The 12,144-nt window shown below is 47.2% G+C and overlaps 1 protein-coding gene across 1 annotated transcript in view; it reads right to left on the bottom strand.

Moving 5' to 3' along the window:
- ush2a (Usher syndrome 2A (autosomal recessive, mild)) overlaps positions 1-12,144 on the bottom strand; it is a gene marked incomplete at both ends in the record, with an annotated part of 168,128 nt that overhangs the window by 10,222 nt on the left and 145,762 nt on the right. Inside the window, 9 exon segments of the mRNA XM_079997229.1 lie at positions 1,973-2,303; positions 3,530-3,699; positions 4,115-4,396; positions 4,504-4,873; positions 5,009-5,370; positions 5,962-6,096; positions 6,098-6,304; positions 6,856-7,001; positions 7,075-7,156. Of these exon segments, the coding sequence (XP_079853355.1) occupies positions 1,973-2,303; positions 3,530-3,699; positions 4,115-4,396; positions 4,504-4,873; positions 5,009-5,370; positions 5,962-6,096; positions 6,098-6,304; positions 6,856-7,001; positions 7,075-7,156 (2,085 nt within the window).

The raw sequence follows: 12,144 nt of genomic DNA, 5'->3' as shown, positions 1-12,144 counted from the left end.
GAACTTCCCTCTTTGTCCTTAAGTGATCTGACGACTTTTTACGGCTTTCCTCCTTACTCCCCTCCCCTGCCCTCTTTTATCCTCCGACCGAGCCATGATTTGGCTTATCAGGCACAAAATAAAAATATACCCCGTTAGGTACCATGGCAACAAACGAGCCGCCATGGCAACAAACGACTTCGGAAAACTTCCAGACTGCGTTCGAGCTTGCCGATTGGCCGGTTTGACTGCGGGCGCGGCCGGAGCGCTCTGATTGGACACGGTGCCAGTTGGCGGGTGCAGGGAGCCGGGTGAAGGGGCTAAGTTGTGTGAAAGTGGGCAGTAATTAAAACCAAGCATAAAGCTGTCAATAGGAGCTTATGACCCAGTGTAATTAGCCTAATATGATTTCTCTCTCTGCTCTGTGCTGTGCTAAACCACACCGACATACTGTCCTTGCACAGGTCTGGGAGCGAGCGAGAGAGAGAGAGAGAGAGAGTGAAAGAGAGTGAGAGAGTAATACAAACATAGAGGCACATGATGAGAAAGATGGCGCCAAACCACACCTTCTCTAAACCACACCTAATGGTGGAGCTTTATATGAATAAAATGTACAGACACACACACACACACACACACACAGATAATACATAAAAACTAAGAGTGTATGCGACGAGTCGTGCAACAGGAGTTAAACGCGCGCGCACACACACACACACACACACACACACACACACACACACACACGCACAACCCATTACCACCTTCTCCACGTCCCCCCGCACCCCCGCCCCCATGGGACAGGCGGCACCAGCCATTAAAAAGGTCTTTCCAATACATGCTCAGTTACCAAGGGGGCTAACAGTTAATTTGATTGGCTGGCTGGTAATCAGGAAGTGGAGTGCTCTGAGAGGGGTCAGTGATTAATAGCTCTGTCGCCCGCCCGTCATCTCTGCGAGTCCCTCCCTCCCTCCCTCCTCCCTACACCTGTCATAAATTAGGACCCTCGTAAATAAAGACTACACAACAATCAGGCAAACTCAATCAATTACATGGGTTCTCTGGCCTCGGCTCGCATGTCTGACAGGTGGGAATGCTAATGTTATTGTTGCTTCCAAAGGGCTAGCCTGTCAATTAGCGCACTGACGCATGGCACAACGGCATGAATATGGACGCCACCATTTAACACCTGTCTGATTACTTGGCTTGCGTATTGTTGCCCGTGTGACAATGATGATGTGCGCTCCGGTAAATTCATCATAGTGTGTGTGTGTGTGTGTGTTTGTGTGCACATGTAAGTGTGACTATGTCAGCGGCAGAATACGTGTTTGTACGTCCATGTGAACTGTTAATGGATTAGAAATCTGTGTGTGTGTGTGTGTGTGTGTGCATGTGTATGTGTGTGTTTGTGTAAGTAGTCCTGCTTTTTGATGAACATCCTATTGAGAATGCAGACCGTGTCTTGTGTGATGTGTCTATCTGAATCCAGGAGTGGCTCAATGGCTACTCTGTTCCTCTTTGAAAAAAAAAAAAAAAAAGAGAAACGTCATATAGTTTCCGCCCCCTTGAACAACAGACTTCCTTTTGGAGCAAATCCGTTGTTCCCTATGACAGGGACTGTATGTTCGTCTGGATTCTCCCCTTAATTCCCTACATAATGTTTATTGCATTTACACCTATTTTCGAGAGTGAGCTCAGACCAGGCTGGACATTCAGGAGACATTCTGAATGCCAGATGTGTATTAAACCTCTTTTATATTGACACATCACATCTGCATATCTTCCCTTTCTTTACTTTTTATGCAAAACAAATTTTAATTGAAACATTTTGGGCAAAAGTCTGAAACACACTTTTTGTTTTTGTTTATTTTATTTTATTTTTAATAATTGCTTATTTATTTCTTTGCTCTCTCCATTCCCCGCCTCTCTAATTCACCCACTCACTAACTCACCCACTCACCCACTAACTAGTTCACTCGCTCACAGCAGGTACCTGGTACTGGTATGCAGTGTATGGCTGCAGTCCTTCGTCTCTGCAGGAGGTGGAAACGTCCCTGCAGACCAGCATTGTTGCAGTGGCTCCACGGGCGTCAGTGGTACGGTCCGGCCTGCGGTAGACCTCGTAGTGCAGGATTCTGCCATTGGGTTGTGCGGGGGTGGGCCAGGTGAGCAGGAAGGCGGTCTGGAGGCCGGTGAGCGTGTCTGGCTGGGGGTCAAGCATCGGCGCTGTCTGCCCAGCAGGGGGCGACTCCGGGGTCAGAATAGACAACCAGTCACTGGAGGAGCAGCCCAGTGCCGTGCAGGCTTCCAGCCTAACCTCGTACCTTGTACACACACACACACACACACACACACACACACACACACACACACACACACACACACACACACACACACACACACACACACACACACACACACACACACACACACACACACACACGTCAGAGACAAACAAAACACGACTAAATACAGCAACACTATGAATGCAAAGTCCTGGTAACGTCCTGGAAGGTGTTGCGTTGATGAAAAGAGGAAAACATAGATTATGAATAAACCTATAAAGCGAGAAAGCTGGGACAAAATTGACATTGCAAAATGGATGACTTCAAATAAAGAGACAAGAAGGAGAGAAAAGCAAAGTTCAGAAGATATTTGGAGAGGCTCACCCCCTCTCCAAATATCTTCCGAACACTGCCGAAGTGATGGCTCTGAAGCAGCAGCCACAAGAAAGAGACCCAGCATGTGTGTGGAGCTGGGAAGATGGAAACCAGCAGGGTCTGGGGTGTTTCTTCCAGCACACCTAGTATATGGTTTTTCACGTCTGTTTGGTTCAACAGGCCAATTGACAGGGTTAGGGGATAACAGATTACATGTGATGGTGTTACATAACCTCGATAAACAATGTGTAATCCGAGTGATGTGTAATAAAGTAGTTACAAAGAAAACTTCATCATTGGATAGCTAGCTCACATGGAAATTGTTACTGCCGCAGAATTCTAACCATGAGGGTACTTTTTGTGATTGATTTAACATCGATTATAAACATCACATGTGCACTTGTCTTTTATAAGACCCCTTAACATTTCACAGAATAAAAATTGACTGATCCCAACATTTATCAAAATGATAAGTTATTTAAATACAATACGATTAACAACCCTTCTTGGTGATTAAAACGAAAAGGAACAAAGCTTTGCTGCAGTATACTTGCAGTAAACTAATGTACATTATAGATAGACCTGCAGTGTGGGGATTTTGACAAAGGGGGCACTGTTCTCCTTTCCATTTTTCTCTCTCGCCTATATCCTTCCAATTCCACTTTCTCGTTCTTTCTGACATTCTCCTCCCAAGCCACGCCTGCATACTTAATGAATTCACAACAGTTTATTCTCATGAGTATGAGCTAAGAGAAAAGGAAACGGGTGGATGCAACCAAGCAGGGCAATGTTTTTATTTGGTCGGTGACAGTGTCACACAATCCATAATTAGAGTGGCGTTTCATGGTAGTGTGTGAACATTTATTTAGACGAAACCCTCCTTTCCTAACCTGTGGTACGGAGCCAGCCCCCTCAGTATGGTGTGTCTGTCGGAGAAGGCGTTGTCTTCTCTAGTGAAGGTGGTGCTGGTGGTGTTGAGCTGGGCTGGGTCTCGCTGGTGCACCGTATAACTGATGATGTCTCCGTTAGGACGAGCCGGAGGGTTCCACTCCACTTTCACCTGAGGCACAACATTTCAACAGGCTCTGTTACAGGCAGAGTGAGGTATTTTGAACGTCAGTGAAGAAGAAATGTTCATTTTTACATTATTTTAACTCAAAACTTCATGACGAAATGTGTTAAATGTAGTCCAACTATGTGTCCTGTTGGCCTAAATGCTGCTCAAAGAAATATAAAGGGTGTGGAAGGGGATTATTAAAATGATCAACTATTGAGACATATGGTGGGAAAAAGGTTTGGTTAGAGGAGGCGTCAATGCAAATACGCTGCCTGCCTGAAAAATAAATCGTGTTGCATGGGCGTAGGGGGATAGCTGGTAAGGGAAATAAAAGAAAATCTCAAAAACAGATTGTTTAGTAGTCAAGGTTGCCGAACCCTGGGTTACCGCTCAATAGTTTCAACGGAGCAATAATGACCTGGCTCGATCCGATCGGCTGCAGTGCCGGGGGTCCGACACCAGAGGGCGCCGAGGGGTGAGTCTGGGCGACGGCCGCCGCGCTGCTCACGGCCCCACGGCTGTTGTTCGCCTTGACGACGTAGCTGTACTCCATGCTCGGCAGCAGCGTGAAATCGTGGTAGCGGGTTTCTCGGCCGACGTACACCACCTCGCCGTCTCTGCGGAGCTCGTAACCCGTGATGACGCCGTTAGGTTGCTCTGGTGCGTTCCAGCTAACTTCCACCGATTCCGGGCCGGTCGCCTTCACAGTAGAGATTTGGGATCGCATCAACTCAACTGTCACCAAAAAAACGTCAAAAAAGGAGAAGCGGCTATGACTAACGTACAGTACGCGCTGAACAAACACACCTTGAGAGTTGGGGGAGGTAAGCCGACAGGAGGAGCCTCCTCCGTTATCGTGGAGACTGTGGCGCTTTGAGTGCAGCCTCCACTGGTGCAGGCCAACAGGGCGAGCTGGTACGAAGTGTGAGGATGCAGGTCTGAAACCAGCGTGTACCGGTTTGTCCCACGATAAACCTCCTCAGCGTTCAGCTTAAGCACGTATTCGGTCACCCTTCCGTTTTGGGTCCGGGGCTCGTTCCAGGAAGCGTTCACACCGCGGGGCGTGATGTGTTTTACGGCTGGAGGCTCCACTGAGGGAGGAGGGGCCTCTAAAGTCGTGACGTTTATTTGAGGGCTAGTGACACAACCTTCAGATGTGCAGGCTATGATGGCGTAGCTGGAGAACAGGACGCAGTTTAGAAAACAGTGGAGAACTGACTTTTTTTTTTTTTTAATCCGTGGCTAAAAATATGTAATTGATTAGCTGTGGTCATTTTGCATCACTGCCACCGGAATTATGGAAAACAAGTACCTGTATGTAGTAAATGGCAGCAGGTCTTCATCTACATAGCTGTTGACAGCAGAGTCAAAACTGAACGAGAATCTGACGCCGTCTCTCTGGATCCTGTATGACAACAAGACTCCGTTGGTTTCTACAGGCGGAGACCAGGACACCAGCAGCTCACTGGGGTGCCCTGGGACATGGATGACCGCGGGGGCAGCCAGGCCACCGGGCGGGGCCTGTTGAGTCATCACTGTGATCCAGGGGCTGTCGGTGTGGCCGGCCTGGTTGTGGGCTTGAACACTGAACTGGTACTGAGTCCAAGGTTGCAGCCCTGTGACCGTGTGGGAGAAACTGTCTGCTTCCTCGGTGGAGTCCTCTCTGAACAGCACCTGAGCCACGGATAGAAGCACATCACTCAGTCCCTACGGGATTTCTCAGGATCATCTGTGACTGTGTCTGTGAAATTATTTTTAACTACTGGGAAGAATTTGTGTTATGTAATTACTTCCTACGATAATCCAAAGTCTGCATATCACAGAAACAACTTTTTCTTGAGTTCCAGAAATCTATTAAATAATCTTTCAATTCAAAATACAGTGAGTGTGTGATTATGTCTTAGCCTCTGCCTTCTCGGGGAAGCAGCAACAAGTTTAGGCAGCCTCATCATTTGACCAATTGGTGCAGCAAAGTTGTTGAAATTTTTACTAAATTGTAAGCTCGTGCAAATATTAATGTTGATATGAGAGGCTAATATTGAATTTCCATGAATTATTGCGATTGGAAAAACGCGGATCTCAGAACCACACCTGACCAGTCGATTGAAACACAACACCGGCCAATCCGTGATTCTGATTCTCAGATAATTGACAAAGAATGTGAATGCAAAGCAGCAAATGACAAACAAACAGACAGAGTTCTCAGAGTGACAGCTAGCGTTACCCGAATCTTCAGATAGTGTAGAAGTATGACGCTTGCCCTACCTTTCCATTGTTGGCATCGTCCTCATTACTCCTCCCCCTCGCACCGTCCCCCAGGCTCCGCCCGAGCAGGACGTACTCCTCTATTGGTCCGTTCGGCTGGGAGGGCGGTTCCCAGGCAAGGGTGACTTGGTCGGGGGGCGATGGACAGCGGCCTGGGAGGGGGCTGGGCAACAGGGGGCGCTGCTGCTGTGGTGACCTGCTGGGGACGGCTGCGTGTGCAGCCCCCTGAGGTGCAGGCCTCCAGGACTAAAGTGTAAACAGTCCACGGTTCCAATCGACGAAACAGGAAGTGGCGAGTCAGTCCGCTGAACTCCAAATTCCCCTCACTGTACAAGTTATATGTCTGCAGAGGATGAGAGGAGCGGAGGGGAAATAAGGAAGTGGAAAAATGTGGGGGGGGGGGGGGGGGGGGGGGGGGGATATTGAAGAGTAAATCAGTCAATCAATCTTACAATAAGAGGGTAAATGAAGGAATTGAGGAGACAAGAAGAGAGGAGCAGAGGACAGTAAGGACATGTGTAAATGGCAGGGAAAGCAGATGAGAGGGAGGCGCAGTCGTCCATAAGTTAGAGAAAAGACCAGAAGAAAAAAAGAGAAGGAGAGTAGGTTTGTAATAGATCAAGTAAAGTAGTCGATACATGCAGTATACATACAGTATATATCAGACAAAATTGATATGTGTCGGAATGTGAAGCCATATGTCATGAACACTATGCGTATGTTTAAGAAGGTCTTGATAAGGACATTTTCTGGCACAAGACTGTCGCCACATCTGTTTATTTCTGAAGGGTCTGGTCTTTTTTTTTTTTTTGTAAGAAAAAGATGATCATTTTGAATTCTTACAAGCCTACCTGGTTACCTGGCATGTGTGGGTGCATGTGTGTTTATGTGTACCGTGATAACTCCATTCGGGGTGAGCGGCTGATCCCAGCCCAGAAGCAGAGCCCGGCCCTGCTCCCTCTGCTCCACTGTGAAGTTACTCAGGGCGGCTGGAGAGGCCTCCAGTGTCTTGGTGCCAACCCATGGACTGGACACGCTCCCTGAAGATTTGGATCGGTTATATATGAGCCTCAAACCAAACAGGTTATGGGTCTGGATTCGCCGTCAACCCACCTGCACTGTTCACAGCTTCCACACGCAGACTGTACTCAGTGTACGGCTGCAGACCAAAAACACTGGCTTCCAGGACTGTACCCTGATGGAGAATGGGGTGAGATGGACAGAGAGATATGGAAGGAACAGTGGAAGAGAGACACAAGATGTGACAGGGAGGGCAGGAGTAGGGATGGGGGCCGGCGAAGTTTGAAAGAACGGGGTGAAGATGAGACGATGGGAGTAGAGAGTAGCGGGGGAGAGGAGGGGAGGGAGGAGGCTGAGGGAGGTGAGGAGGGGAAGGGAGTGGAACGACAGAGGAGAGAGGGAGGGTGTCGGGGAGAGAGAGGAAAGAGAGGAGAGAGCGAAAGGGAAGTTACACGCAAGAATTAACATGTAAAAAAAAAAAAAAAAAAAAGACAATTTTACACATAAACGGCGGGAATGAATAGGAAGACTGACACAATAGCTGATGTGACATGGGACTCATAATATCAACGCTCCCACATCCAGCATCTGGGAGAGCGAGCAGGAGAGTTAGAGAGAGAGAGAGAGTTGGAGACAGAGAGAGAGAGAGAGAGACTGGCAGCATTGCAGGCTTTTCTCCTCTGGGTGAATATGGCGCTTATGAATTGAGTGTTTAAGTTGCACACACACACACACACACACACACACACACACACACACACACACACACACACACACACACACACACACACACACACACACACACACACACACACACACACACACACACACACACACACACACACACACACACACACACACTCTACTAGTGACATTATGCATTGGGATTCATCCTGGCAGTCATAGGAGCTGCGGGTCTATGTCTGAGTGTGTGTGTGTGTGTGTGTGTGTTTGTCTGAGTGCCTGAGTGTGTGCGTGCGCCGATGGACACCATTTACTAATTGATAAGAGACACACTGCTCTTTCCAAAGACTTGAGCGCGCTATCACACGGGAGCGAGGGAGCGCCGGGCTCCAGGATTCTGCGTTTTTCCCCGTGTTTGTGTGTGTGTGTGTGTGTGTGTGTATTAGTAAATCAACAGCATATGATGTCATAGGTTTTATGAGCGTGTCTGTGCGTGCGCTTTATTTTTAATTGCATCTTCAAGGATGTACGTGTGTGTGCGCTTACTTTTGTAAACAGTTAACTTACGCAATTTGTAAGAGATTAATAAGCAAGCATATGTAAAGAGATTAATAAGAAATCCACAAGACAGGAGCAAGAGGATGAAAAAAAATACGCCCCCAATTGAAAAAACCCTGACAAATACCCGTATCGTGGCAGAGGCTGCACCAAACAACAAATGTTTTCCTTTTTTATTATTATTATTTTTTTTACTGTTTTCATGTCTGGCAGCCAACAGGGTTTCATTCATCCACAGAAAAATAGGATTAATAATTCCCCAGACACCTAGACACCAGCTTAATCCTCCTGCAAATCACAAATCACAGCCCTGTTTGGCAAAGGAGGGAGGGGTATGGCGTGTCCGCGTGTACGCGCGTGCGTGTGTGTGTGTGTGTGTGTCTGTGTGTGTGTGTGTGTGGAGGTATGGATGGACCAAAGGAGAAAGGGAGAAGAGAGGGGGAGTGGAGTCAAGGCACGTGAGACGGAGACAGGGAGATGGATGAGAGACAGAGAAAGAGAGGAGGGGAGGACAACGAGTGAAAGTGAAGTAAAAGGAGAAAGACAGAGGGATGGCGGGGGGGGAGGGGGGGGGGGGCGCGAAAAAAACTGTTGCCATGCAGAGAGACAGAAGAGAGAGAGAGAGAGAGAGAGAGAGAGAGAGAGAGAGAGAGAGAGAGAGAGAGAGAGAGAGAGAGAGAGAGAGTGAATAGGTGGAAGGGGGGATTTGGTGGGAAGAGGAAAAGAACAGATCCCGGCACTAAACAGGAGAGAATGATGAGGGAGAGAAGGAGATCTCTCCATCTTAAAAGCCAGTGAAATATGTGAGGCATGTGGCCTATAAACCAGTTAACATATGCACATTGTCAATAGCAGCATCTGGCGCCAGGGGGGTTTTATAGGAGCGTGGAGACCCTGGCGCACGCCTCTAGGTGGCAATACAGCCAAACACTTTACTACTGAAGCACACCACGTTAACAGCCCCCAACGCTACCATACACACACACACAAACACACACACACACACACACACACACACACTTTAAAACAAAAGCTTTTACGCTCAGAATGCACACACACACACACAAGCGTGATTGCGGCGAGGAAACGCTTTAAGACTCAAAGTGGTTCCCAGTGAAAACAGCGGCACGCCGGCACGCGCGCCACACGTTAATCGCGCACAGACATGGAAATGGGCGCGCACACATGCCAACCAACAAGTAAATACACGAACAAAGATAACACGCGCACACTTGCACTAACACACGCACACGAGCGATCACCGGCGTCTTGTTAAAGAACAATATGGGAATCCATTTAGCGATTGATCTTTAAGTAAAGCTAAATGACCAGAGCGTACGCCTTCCTTGCAGATGAGCTGTTTTACTATAGCAGAATATAGTCACAGGTGTTTTTTTAGATGGGGATTTAAAGGTACCCGGTTTAGTTGCTTGGCATTATTTATTTGTATTTTAATACTTTAGACTAGAATAGAATAACAAAGAAGGCAACACATGTCAAATCGCAGCAGGTCCCTTCATATCGATTTCATGGAATTCATGGAGAGGAATTCAATAGAAATATGGATCGTAGTATCAATGCTCTATACAGTATATTTTGATAACAACATTCCATTAAGAATCACAGTGGATTGTTTGAGCACCTGTTTTTTCAGACACGTTTTAATTATATACATTTTCAATAATACATAAACACAATTTAGCCCAACTCCTGTTGGTGTACCAAAGTCAAATTGTAAATATATTTTATTGAAATATTCCTCTTTGGCTACTGTGGTGGTGTGGTGCTGGACCACCTCGGACTGTCCAGGGAGGAAACCTTTACAGGTTACGAGCTTTTACATTCAAGCTATTTTTAAACTAAACTACTGTGGCTGTTCACTTAAACATTGAGCAGCTACAATACAGTATTGTGGAAACTCAAACGATATTGGTGTACTGTCAACCCGAAATCTGTGTGTGTGTGTGTCCAGTTTTGCCTCAGGACCACGAATTCAGTGGAATGATCAAAGTCAACAGTTAATCACGCCAAAAGCAAAATCACAGGAAAGGGGGGGGGTTAAGGACAGGGAGAAAGCGCAATGGAGAGAATCGAAGGGAGACGAGGAGAGGGAGAGGGAAAGGGAGGTGAAGAGACCAGGAGAGGCCTTGCTAATTTATACATTAAAGACTCTTCAGATCTTCCGTGGCTCAACACAACTTAGCATCGGGAGGAAGAAAGCAATTTATTCAATCTTTTATTTCCTCATTCCCCCCATTCTGTCTCCATTTCTCTTTGGGGTGTTAACTGAGCTGTGGCAGGTCTCATGCAAACCTGCGTGTGTTTCCTTTTGAAGCGTGTGTGTGTGTGTGTGTGTGTGTGTGTGTGTGTGTGTGTGTGTGTGTGTGTGTGTGTGTGTATGCATTCCTACCAAGTGTGTATATGTGTGATTTCCATGTGCATGTTTGGATCCCAAAAAATGTTTTTTCTATTTTTTTGTACTGTGTCTATTCCATCCAGCGAACATCTGTGCACATGTCCCAAAAAGCTTTTTATTGCCTCTCTGTGTGTGTGTGTGTGTGTGTGTGTGTGTGTGTGTGTGTGTGTGTGTGTGTGTGTGTGATATTCAGGTGGACAGGCATGGTGTGGCCAGGGGACAGTGTGTGATACTAATTAAGAATAACCATGTGTAATTGTCAGAAGAATTATGCTGATGCTCTCACAGAGGCCCCGGAACTGGGCCCCGCAGAGAGACGGCGATGGAGAGACCCAACAACATTAGCATATGGCCACCCCCCCCCCCCAACACACACACACACACACACACACACACACACACACACACACACACACACACACACACACACACACAAAAAACAGGTAAGACATGCAGGAAAGAGCCAATTTTAATTAAAGCTGAATTGGGTCCAACTGTTGGGCTCGGCTGCACTGACATTGTTTCAAAGAACGTTGTAGGATTCTACTCTGTTCTGTTTTGCTCTATTCTGTTTTATTGCCCTTTCTCCTTGTGCAGCAGCCTAGTGTAGTCTATTAGTGCTAGCTGTGCTCTGGCCAGCCTTGGGAGAGCAGTAATTGTTTTTGGGGCGTTCTGAGGTGAGCCAGCACACCACACACTGCTCTTTCTCCCTGCATGCCAAGCTTCCAGGCCAAGTGTGTGTGTGTGTGTGTGTGTATGTGTGTGTGTGTGTGTTGGTGTCTAATTGAGTTCTGCAAGTACTTGCCCTGCATCTGTTTGCAAATGCCCTGCGTGTGTGTCCCTACTTTTCAGCTTGACAAACACTGGCATACGCACAACACACACACACACACACACACACACACACACACACACACACACACACACACACACACACACACACACACACACACACACACACACACACACACACACACACACACACACACGCACACGCACGCTAAATGCCACAAGGCGTGTGTTTTGACTGTGTCCAGCACAGAAGTAGATAGGCAACTGCAGTGGTCTGGAATGGGCATGGCCACTTCACACCAGCAGCCATGATTGGCTTTGGCAGCTCTACACCCCAGGAGATGTGCCTGAGTGTGTGTGTGTGTGTGTGTGTGTGTGTGTGTGTGTGTGTGTGTGTGTGTGTGTGTGTGTGTGTGTGTGTGTGTAGAAGGGGGTTCATGCAACTGACTCAAGAGGGCCAGGTTAAACATGCGATTCCATTTTTTTATGTGATGATTTATGTGAAAAGTTTTTGTAATAAACTATTTTTTCTCAGATATAACACAGGCACGCACAGAGACACACACACACACACACACACACACGCACACACGCACACACGCACACGCACACACACACACACACACCATACCTGCAGAGTGTTGTCTATCATATTAAAACTGCTGCACTAAACATTCATTAAGACGAGTGAGGAACACTAGACTAGAAGATGC

Source organism: Zeus faber (assembly GCF_960531495.2).
Source record: "Zeus faber genome assembly, chromosome: 3".
Lineage (NCBI taxonomy): Eukaryota > Metazoa > Chordata > Actinopteri > Zeiformes > Zeidae > Zeus > Zeus faber.
Note: the sequence above shows the minus strand (reverse complement) of the source record. Positions and strands in the feature narration are given on the sequence as shown.